At 46.9% G+C, this 11,168-nt stretch overlaps 1 protein-coding gene across 1 annotated transcript; it reads left to right on the top strand.

Annotated features, from left to right (window-relative positions):
- Positions 1-654: 654 nt before the first annotated feature.
- MCFD2 (multiple coagulation factor deficiency 2, ER cargo receptor complex subunit) lies at positions 655-10,680 on the top strand. The gene is made up of 4 exons (XM_059406247.1): positions 655-744; positions 6,408-6,568; positions 7,372-7,531; positions 9,180-10,680. Exons 2-4 carry the CDS (start codon positions 6,420-6,422, stop codon positions 9,309-9,311), a joined length of 441 nt encoding a protein of 146 aa, XP_059262230.1. The 5' UTR covers positions 655-744; positions 6,408-6,419; the 3' UTR covers positions 9,312-10,680.
- Positions 10,681-11,168: the final 488 nt, after the last annotated feature.

Raw genomic sequence — 11,168 nt, 5'->3', positions numbered from 1 at the left:
CACAAACTGCACAAGTTAGGTGGTATTTGAACTGGGCTGCCCATAAAATCTTGGCGGGACTCCTATAATACCAGTGAAAGGTACTGCAGATATACAGCTTGTGGAAAACAACAAGCAGGCTGGAAGCAGGCCAGTCTTGGAATCGCAGGATCCGTGGCTGGCTCCAACCTCTTCTAGGCGTTTCATCAGAAGAAGAATTAGAATTCCTATGTCTCTCTTCCCAACCTGCCTGCCTGGGAGGTACCAAGGAACCTGTAAAGGTGGAGGCAGACTGGAAGCCAGCTGTAGCGTCTGACCCACCCGCATTAACCATTATCCGTCCCACGCCGGACTACATTCCTACATTCCCAGCAACCGCTGACACCCTATCGGTGCAGGTAGCCCAATCCGGACCCAAGCCGACTGTCGCCCTAGAGAAGGCAAGCAAAGGAACTGCTTCTGCCTGGCCCTTGATGGCCTTGAGCCCTTTACACGTGGAATCATCACAGCGGTCCACACCGCCGGGCGCCGGGAAGAGGCGGGGCTCTCTGGCGCCAATGGGCGGGCAGAAGGGAGCGCGCGTGCGCCCAGAGAGTCAGGCCGGGGGCGGGGCCAAGTAAAGCGTTCCGGGGACGGGGGCTGGCGAGGTTCATGCTGGAAGTCTTCGCGTCTAAGGAGAACTGGAAACTGGGCAGTGAGGGTGAGTGAACCCTGTAACACCTGGGACCCGGGCTTCGGCCTCTGAGGCACGTGACCCCAACCTAGGTAATGAGGTCTGTGGGGCAGCACTCAGGGGGTCCGCAGTGGGGCGGGATCCCGGCGCCCCTCTTCCCGGCTCGGGGCCCCGGGGCTCCTGTCGGGGGACGGCAGCGGCCTGGGTGGGGGTCGCTGCCTCAGGAAGCTCAGCGGGCTGGGAGAAGAGACTCTGCTGGAACAGAGGCCGCCGGCGGCTTCGAAGTCAGATGGGTCCGGCTGGGGCCAAGAAGTCCCTGCCTTCTCGGACGACCTGCACGGAGGCCTGGGGCGTTAATCTCTGTCGCCAGCCGGTATCCCATCTGGGGGATGGAGACAAATGGGTCCCGGACGGGGCGAGTGGAAGGCAGGGGGAGCGGACCTCCTCTTGTATCCCCTTGCAGCCGGCGCCCAAGCCAGAATCCTGGGCGTCATTCTCCCCTCCCGCGCGACACCCCTTTACCCCCTCAGTCGAATCCATCGAACAACTCTCAGGTATTTCCACTTCGCCCCTGGTCCACAGCCTCCCTGCTGCAGCTAGCTCAGGCCCCCATTGCCCCTGGACTACCTCAGCGCCCTCCTGACTTGTTCCCAGCGCCTCTTGAACCCCTGTATTTGTAATGTACTGGAAAGCCAGAGCGAGATCTTAAAACACAGAACTGGTCGTGGCACCAGACGCCTTCCCCCATTCCCTTTCCGTCCTTCAGAGGATTCTCATTGTTCTTCCAGGCGCTAAAACAGAGCTTATATAGGCTGTTCATGAACTCTTTCCTCTTTTTGCCTTACTCTAGTTCTCTTCCCCACTCTGCTCCATTGGATTCGTTCCTCTGGCCACACAAACCTCCTTATCAAATGGACCAGGTATAGTTCCTGCGTATCCTAGAGTACCAGATTTCAGTTCCCGGCCAGCCTGCAGAATTATTCAGACAAGCTAATCATATCCTTCCATCTGCCTCTACTGTGTCTTCAACCTTATAGAGCCTTGTTTAGTTCCTGAATTGGACCAAGTTTCTTAGAGGCTCAGATGTTGGTTACATTGTTTTCGTTCTGCCTGAAGTACTACATTTTAGTAGAAAACATCCTTCTTGTCCTTCATGTGTAACTCCAGGTGTAGGCTGGGGTTTCTTGTGGTACTCCGCAGGTGTCTGTTTACTGCTCTCTTTTCCACCAGGCTGTAATCCTTGTGACAGGGTCCATCTGGGTCAATGTTCTGCCCTCCGTACCTTGTGTGGCACCAGGCTGTTAGTAAAGAGTGTGTTGGTTGAATGCATAAATGAAGCTTGGCCGCTTCATGGGCTCCCCAGATAAACATATGTAGATCAAGTTATTGAATGCCCTGCTTTTCAGAACCAGTTTTCAACTCCCCTCTGCCCTCCAAGCCATGTAGCAATTTCTTTGGCCTAGGAATGTTCTATTGTTGCCTTCAGTCCAGGACCAAAGCGGTGGTAAATGGGAAGTATTGTTCAGAGTTTTTCTTTGACACTGATTTTGGGTACAGGATGTCTGGATATTGGTGAGTGTGGTTGCTTTGAGTTTGAATTAATTGAGGGCCACTGGCGTGAGAGAAAATCTGCTAATAGCTGCTGCAGTCTTGATGGGAGGAAGGCCGGCTCAAACACTTACATGCTGATAGGGCAAATGACACAATGGAACGAGATGGTGGGCCATGCTGGCCAGGCCAGCCCTAGTGGGAGGGCTCCAAAAGGAAGTTATTTTTCCAACTTGGGCCAGATCTGTGATAGGGAACAACACATCTGGGTGCCAGAAGCCAGTGCCCTTAATCAGATCTGAAGGTGTGCTATTCTGGGGGCAGTTTAGCTCGTTGTGTTAGAGTAAGGGAGAGACAGATAAGATAGGCTCCTGGCCCTCATAGAGGGAGGGAAAGAGAACAGTTTGTGACTGTGTGTCTGAGAGGCTGCTGACTAAGGTGGGAGGAGAGAATGACTGGTGTGGCTGGAAGAATCCCCAGACGACTTGTGAACAGGGCCTGGAAGGGAGAGGGAGGATAGATTAATGAACAGTGGGAGCAAAGGCTCCGAGCCTGGAACAGGCTGCTGGATCAGCAAGGGGAGCCCTGTTACACTTCAGGCACTGCAAAAGACCCACCACTGAGCATGGCCTGGCACTCTCCTCCCAGGACTGAGGCTCTTCCTTGTGAGGGATGTCTCAAATATGGTTTGGGCTCTGAAGTGGCTTTCAGAAGTCTCTCCTGTGGATTACCCGGCCCCCCCAAATCCTTTTTAAAAAATAATTTGGCCTTTATAATGTCTCAATTATATTTATATTATATATATACATATATACATGTGTATATATACATATAAAATAATTTGTGGTCTTTATAATTTCTCAGAGAAGGCAGTGAGCCTGGGAACTGCTGGGGCTTATCTACCAGGCTGTTTGCTCATGGTCTTGAACTAAGTCATTGGAGTATGGGTGATGCAACATGTTCTTCAGACAAAAGGGAATTGCTTCTGTTTCTTTTGGAATGTGACAGTTTAATTTGTTAGGTGACAGATTCCCTGTTTTTGTTGTAGCACTTGGAGGGAGAGTTTCTCCTCCGTGCTTGTAGATTGGGTGTAGACTGGGTTTTTCTTGTGTTCTGTTAGAAATCTGCTACAGTGAACCAAAATGGGCATGTTCAAAACCAGTGGTTCTTGGCCTTTCTTCTGCTTCCCTTGAAGAAGGGATAATGTGGACCCATAGTTATTATATTACTTATCACTTGGTTGCTTTTCGGTGTTATTTAAATAGAACCTGTCCTTCCTACACACACACACACACACACACACACACACACAATTTGATACATGAAGCCTCCAACCATATGGTTATAGGAATTATAGGTTTTAACCTATATATGGTTTTAGGTGCTATGAGTTCATTGATCACCCAACTGTCTGACAGAGATCTCCCATAAAAAAGGTTTTATGCTCTTTATGCTCGGTTACATTGATATCAAAACTTGGCAGCATATCTGTGAAGGTGGGAATCCTTCCAGCCCTTAAGGACCATGGCACACAGGCTGAGAACTACCAGCCTTTTTGCCAAGCACTGTGCCTGATGCTGGGAATGTGGATTCAGTCCTTGCCCTCATAGAGCTCAGTCCAACAAGGAGCACTTACAAGTAATCAGGCAGTTTTCAGGGTCTCATTCACAACAGTTGTCAGACAGGACCCTTCTGAAGGGAGGCACTGGGAAGCATATGGGAAAAATGCCTAAGCCAGACTCAGAATTGAAGAAGGCTTGCTGGAGAAAGAGATGCCTACTGTGCATGAGTCTATGGGGTTTGGGAGGAACTGGCTTCTCTCTTTGGTCTCTCCTGTCCCAGAACTTCCAGACACGTGGTTAGACCAAGCTGTTCTGTGCTGGCCTAGGCAGTCACTGCGAGGAGTAACTTGAGACCTTGTTTTCAGGTACTAGGTACAGTGGCAGTGGCCTTGTCAGGGTCTGGACAGTTTTATTTGATAAAACTGGAAATGTAGTTTCTGTTACTGAATTATTTTCTAGAGATGAAAATTAAATGAAAGCTCCCTTTTTTATTCCATCCATACACATTGGAACAAAAGTATGGGGGGTAAATAACATTAAATACATATTTGTAAAGAAAACATGTTTTTAGTAGAAACTTCAGAATTCATAGAAAAGTAAGTAGAAAAATTAGAATCACATCTTGTAATTCAGAAAATAATATTCAACAGTTTTTAGTCATTTTTTTTAAAAAGATTTTATTTATTTATTTGACAGACCAAGATCATAAGTAGGCAGAGAGGCAGGCAGAGAGAGAGAGTGGAGGAAGCAGGCTCCCTGCTGAGCAGAGAGCCCGATGCGGGGCTCGATCCCAGGACCCCAGGATCATGACCTGAGCCGAAGGCAGAGGCTTTAACCCACTGAGCCACTCAGGTGCCTCTAGTCATTGTTTTATGTATGAAATATGCATATACTTTTCTGCTTACAAAATTATTCTTTTCCGACTTCAGCAGTCTGCTCTTTTTTATTTAAAGTATATTAAAAATCTTTTCTTATTGTTAAGTTTGACATTGCATTATGACATCTCTATATGGTAGTAAGATTAGATGCTGCTTTTTGGCCTTCTGGAAGTTATATCCCAGTGATGGTTGTTCCATTAGGGAGGGGGACTATGGGAGGGGATACTGCTGATAGGCAAAATGGGTTTGGGAAACTTCCCGAACGTTGTAGGGATGACATTCTCCCAGAGAATTGCACCTTTTGGGATGGGTGCAATACAGCTACTTCTCAGCGGCAGGTGCAGGGAGCAGAGGTATCAGCAGCTTTGGAGTCAGCTCTGTGTGAGGTGGGTGCAAGGGAATGATTCCTACCTTAAGCTTTCCCTCTACTGCTGTCAGTTTGGGGTGGTGGCTATAGTTGGCCCATTAGAAATCACTGGCCTTGTTACTAGCAGTATCTGCACTACCTTTTGGGAGGTGAATGTGTAGTCTTTGTGTTGGTGGGAGGTCTCTTGGCTGTCCTTCACCTTCCTTTTTGAAGTCAGTCTGTAAGTCTCCGGAAGGACTGGGAATTTCAGTTTAACACAGAGTTAGTTGAGGCCTGCTTGAGCCTTGGTGGGGAATCCTGGGAATAAAGCACTCCTGCCCTCAGGAGCTTGCAGGGGCGCTGACTATGTCTTACTGACCATAGTTCCAGGTCTCTCCAAACTCCATGGGTACTTGATGGCCTCCTAATGTCTATGTAATTCTTCTTTCCAGCGTTCTTCCACAATGGTTGGACTGCATCTGTTGCAGTCGTGGGAGATGAATGAGGCAGGGTTTAATAGCCTTTGCTCTATGTCCCTAAGTGCAGGCCTTCATGTGACCTACCTCATCGTATGACCTGCCTCATTGCTTACCTTAACTACCACATTCCTACCCCGGTCTTGCTCCACTAATTACCTTCCCCGCACTGTGCCACTGGGTGAGCCATTCTGAAACCTAGCTCTGTCTGCTCTCCCACTCACAAATCCTCTGTGGCTCCGCATTCATCCTCCAGCCTCCTTGGCCTAGCATGTGAAGCCATATCCATTATGGCCTGGTCAATCTTTGTGTCCTTTGTCCACTGCTCTGCCTGCTTCATACCCTCTAGGCTTCCCCCAACTGAACCACTTGGAGTTTCTTTCCCACTTTTCTGACCTGCTTCTCGCTCAAACCATTGCCTTAGGCCTTCAGTCCCTGCACGTCCAATGTGTACTCATCTGTCCAGGCCCGAAAGTATCCCCAGGTCCATCAGCCTTCCTTGATCTTTCCCTTACCCAGAGGAAATTTCTTACCCAGAGGAAATTTCTTCCTCTAAACTTTCAGTTTTTTTTTTCTTTAGGACACCTCACTTTGTGCCTTTTTTAGTGTTCTCCATTGGAAACATTTTACCAAATTGTAAGCTTCTTACAGGCAGGAATAATCTTCAGATCCCTTTAAGCTCTCATGAGTTGCTTGGCATTCTGAAGGAACTTTAGGAAATGTCATGGGGCCCTCCCACCCCCTACTTGAATGCTGGGGACTTGGAGTGCCCAAGGTCATCCCACAGTCTAGTGGCATAGCTGGCCTTGGGCCCAGTTGGATGTGTTCTCTTTTGTCTTGTTCCATTCACTGAGTTCCTTCCCCAGAAGCACACTGTGTCACGTTTTTGAAAGAACCTTAGCTCTGGTGTTTTCACATGGACCTTCTGTGTTCCCCGCCTCCCAGGTACTGGCGACCATGAGATCTCTGCGGCTGCTCAGAACCCCCTTCCTGTGCGGCCTGCTCTGGGCCTTTTGTGCTCCAGGTTCCAGGGCTGAGGAACCTGGGGCCAGCTTCTCCCATCCTGGCAGCGTGGGCCTGGATAAGCATACAGTGCACGACCAAGAGTACGTATTCAGCCAGGGCTGGGGTCACAGGGCCTCCCCTCTGCAGCAGCAGCCTGTACCCAGCTGCGATGGTTCCCTCTATCCACACTTCCCTCTGTTATTTGTACAACTCCTTGACATTTTTCAAGACCGATACTCCATAGAACTCCATAGAACGATAGCCATCTGTAAATCAGGCAGTTTTTTTCCACCATTGTTTCACACGTGGAGGATCTTGAGGCCCAGATGGGATAAACGACTTGTCTGAATTTATTCTGTCTCTCTCTCACCACAGACAGACATATAGACAACCGCCCAACACACACATGCACATTCACACTCACATGTGCACACACATTCTCACACACGTACACACAAGTAGTAGTGGCAGAACCCAGGACAGAACTAAGGTTTCTTGACTGACCAGACGTTTTTCTTTTTTCATTGGCACATTTAAATATTGAATTATTTGTTGCAACTTTTGTCCTGGGCCTGTTAGCCTCATACATTATTTGTTATCCTTAAATTGGCTCAAAACCATTTTTTTAATTGCTAGCCCCCAAAGTGTTAATGCAGCATTATAAACAATAAAGAAGGAAAAACACCTGTAATTTTGCCAGCTTAACAGGGGACCTGTTTGACTTTTTCCCTGCTCCTTTCATGGCCTTGCCTGTGTCTATCATCCTTGAGTGTGCTCTGCCACTCTTTCTGTTTGTTTTTCTGGGAATGGTGAGCTTTAGGATCTTGAACTTTTCAGTCCTTAAGGTTTTGGCATGATCCCAGGGTTGTTTCCAAGTGGTCTGAATCTAACTGTTGGTTTTTAGGCATATCATGGAGCATCTAGAAGGTGTCATCAACAAACCAGAAGCAGAGATGTCCCCACAAGAACTGCAGCTCCATTATTTCAAAATGCATGATTATGACGGCAATAATTTGCTTGATGGCCTAGAACTCTCCACAGCCATCACTCACGTTCATAAGGAGGTAGGTCAGCCGTGACTCAGTGGACAGCATCTTGGAAAGCCTCTTTCCCCTCTTCCCTGCCCCAGCAGTTCAGTCCCCAGTCTTGATGACCTGTGCTGTCCTTGTACAACAGTATTGCTACATCTCCTTTTTCTGCTCACCACTCCATTTTGCCTCTTCCTGTTCGGAGCCCTTTTGCGCAAAGGGTGTCCTACGGAGGCAGAAGCCCCAGGGCCTTGTATCTCTGACAAGGGCTACAGGCATTTCTGCTGCACCCCAGAGTTTGAGAACCAGCTCCTGAAAGGCAGACCACATTAAAATGCAGAGGAGGGGAAAAGTTGTTTTATTTGAGAAAGTGGTGAACCAGGGGCCCAAGGGGTCAAGGGACTCAGCAGTAATTGAGGGTTTGTGTGATATTACACAGTTCTCCACACAAAGCCATTTACAGAGCACTTTCAAGTGGGTTAGAGAACTCGTTTGATCTTTGCAACAGCCTGTGAGTCGGCAGGGCGGGCACTGTTATTCCCCAGTTTAGAGGTGAAGGAACTAAAATCAAGACGTTACATCTCTAGGTCTAGTGTCTGTCCCGCTCTGCCGCACTGCAGTGTATAGAGAGGAGGAGAGGCAGAGCTGGGGATGTGAGTGTGCTCCTGTTGGCTGCCAGGAGAGTAGATTTGGGTTTGCTGTGGGGAGCACAAATGGCTCTGTGTGGCAGAATGGCGGTGTCATGGGAAGATCGTTGGCTGAGGGAGGCAGACTGATGGATGTGGGGAGAGACTTGCGTCAGGAAGAGAACCTGAGATTCAGCAGTCCTGGCAGGCCAGGCTGGTGGTGGCTGTAGGAGAGCAAAGAATGCCCACAGGAGAGGTGGCAAAGGAAGAGTCTGCCAGGGACGTGAACAGTGTTAGCTTCGCACTCGGCACAGTGTGCTCTGCTGTATCTGCTTCTGGAGCCGGGCCAGGCGCTTCACCTCAAAGATTGTAACAGGTTCTCCTGGTCAGCAGCACCTTCCTCTTCTTGTTCTGACCCCAAGATGCTGTCCAGGACAGACTGCTTGCACTTTCCAAGGGCATGCTGTGCCCAGACCTGACGCTTGGGAGAGCCTGGGTTGTGAGTTTGTGGGTTTATGGGAATTAGGAACCTCATAATTCTGTGTAAGCCAGACCTAGGTTTCTACAGCAAATGTGGATTACTTTTGTAATTAGGAAAGCATGAAAAGTAATTATTACAACAAATAAGCAAGGGCCTGCTTTGATTGCATCTTTCTGTTTTTTTTTTTAAGATTTTATTTATTCATTTGACTGACAGAGATCACTAGTAGGCAGAGAGGCAGGGAGGTGGGGTGGGATGGAAGAAAGCTCCCTGCCAAGCAGAGAGCCTGATGCAGGGCTGGATCCCAGGACCATGAGATCATGACCTGAGCCAAAGGCAGAGGCTTAACCCACTGAGCCACCCAGGCGCCCCAGCATCTTTCTTTTTAACTGCAAATAGAAATCTAAATTGGATTGCTGTAAATTGACTCTATCTGATGCATGGTTGTAGATTCTCAGAAGCAGCCACATGCTACACTGAAGGAGCTTTTGGATACGTGAGCACAGACATTTTAGACATTAGCTAAATACTTCCAGTAAAATGTGCAACTCATCATTGTCTAATTTGTATTTTGTAGGAAGGGAATGAACAGGCCCCACCAATGAGTGAAGCTGAACTGATTAACTTAATAGATGGTGTTCTGAGAGACGATGACAAGAACAATGATGGATATATTGACTATGCTGAATTTGCAAAATCACTGCAGTAGGCACTGTTTGGCCATCTAGTTACATGCAAATGTGACCCGTTTTACAATGTGATCGAACACTTTTGGTAATGCAAAATAACTCATTTCCAACTATTGCTACAGTATTTTGGTAAAAACCTGTAGCAGTTTATTACACTGGGGTAAGAAAGAGGGATCAAGGGCAATGTAAGAGAAATGGGACATATGCAGCATCCCGTACTGTTCAGTCTCTTACTGGACAAGGGCTTGATTAAAGAATTCTCTTAAGAATATTGGATAATTGGAGCGTAGTACTCAGGAACTTAACTGTAGAATACTGCTAGTCTCTTGGTTTTCATTCAGGCTACCTGAAAAGTAAGACAAGCTTTGCCAAGTGGACACACTTCTCAGTAACAGTGAAGGAATAGCATAAATGCCAAATGTTTCCCCTGGTGGAACCTGTCTCTTCAGGTAAACGTTGTCAGTATTCTGCAAAGTGTCCCCGTCCCCCATCCACATCCATCTGTCCACCCCCCCCCCCCCCCCCCCCCCCACTCCCTGGGCAAGGGAGTATTAGGCTATTTTAAAGCCACTGTATAAGGATACCAGATCCTGAGTTCAGCAAGCCTTAGCATCTAAATTCTGTATCTTCTGGCACTTTGGAAGGAATACACCATTGACCTACATGATTTTCAATATTTTGTAGAACTACTGCCACCATCTTTCTTTTATGTCTTCTTCAGCTTAGGAGAGACCTTGAAGTTAAACGTGTTTTTTATTCTAATCATTAGCAAATGTTTTAGCTTTCTTAATATTTGTATTTAACCCTTGTTTTGAGGGTTTGTTTTTGAAGTTTAGAAACTATATGGAATACAAGGACTGTATCCCTCCTCCTTGGTGCAGCGGGGGATAAAGCTACTAGCTGGTCTTGCCTAAGTGAGTGAGAGCACCAAGCACCAATTGCTGCAAGCTCTATTTAGAAGGAATGGTGTTTAAATTACCTCTTCTAGCTTAAATATGTGAATTCTTTCAGATCAGGAAAGATTAGATAAAGAAGCCTAAAAACTCTTAACAGTGCGAATCTCAATAATGGTTGAAATTGAGAAGCAGCAGCAAATTGTAATTTGGTTTATTGGATGTGATAGTGTGCCGGGATGGAATACCCAAAATGATGGTTGAATGGGGAAAAAAAACTGCATAGGATTTGCTGTAAGACACATAGAGACTTATTTTCTTTATTAAAGTATTCTTATAAGAAAGCATATGTATTTGTAAAAATGGTTTCCTGTGTCCAAGTATTTGTGCAATCAGAGCTGAATTGTAAACTATTCTTGTAATATCTAGTTATTTTGAAAGATTTATATAATGAATCTTGGATATATGACCAATAAAACTGATGAAACAAAATAAAGAGCAGTTGATTTTGTCCACACGGGGTCTTCACCCACATAAAGGTTTTGTTTAATACAGATGTTTACATGTGCCTATCCTATCACAGGCCCTATGACCCTCCTGGCTGTGCCCTGTTCCTTTTGGCTGGGGTAGATTCCCAGTAATCAGTCACTTTCTCCTTTGATGCATTTTTTCTTTTGAATGAAATCACTTTTTGGACCTTTTTTCCTTGGCCATGTTCAGATTATGATAGCATTGTCTAGCTTAGGAAAATACTGTGTTTTCTCCTGGAGTCTGGCAATGGTTTTTTCTTTGCCAGAAAATTTAATTACGTAGCATTTTTGAAAGTCTCCCAGGCCCAAGCAAAAAGTACAGTCTCCCCCGGCGTTTTGGGAATAACACTTTGTTCTGCCATTTGAAAAGGAAAGCAGGAAAGAAAGAGGGTGGGAGGGAAGAAGGAAGGTGGTTAACCATTGCCTTCTTTCTCTCTTGCCCCTCAAGAGCCTT

Source organism: Mustela nigripes, chromosome 7 (genome assembly GCF_022355385.1).
Source record: "Mustela nigripes isolate SB6536 chromosome 7, MUSNIG.SB6536, whole genome shotgun sequence".
NCBI classification, from domain to species: domain Eukaryota; kingdom Metazoa; phylum Chordata; class Mammalia; order Carnivora; family Mustelidae; genus Mustela; species Mustela nigripes.
The sequence above is the reverse complement of the archived record's forward strand: the minus strand, read 5'-3'. Positions and strand labels throughout refer to the sequence as shown.

What these genes read in the sequence shown, in the direction of transcription:
- MCFD2 (XM_059406247.1), top strand. Translation starts at nt 6,420, where the DNA reads ATGAGATCTCTGCGGCTGCTCAGAACCCCCTTCCTGTGCGGCCTGCTC. An exon ending in CATACAGTGCACGACCAAGA is followed by an intron (nt 6,569 to 7,371) that starts GTACGTATTCAG and finishes GTTGGTTTTTAG; the next exon opens with GCATATCATGGAGCATCTAG. An exon ending in TCACTCACGTTCATAAGGAG is followed by an intron (nt 7,532 to 9,179) that starts GTAGGTCAGCCG and finishes TGTATTTTGTAG; the next exon opens with GAAGGGAATGAACAGGCCCC.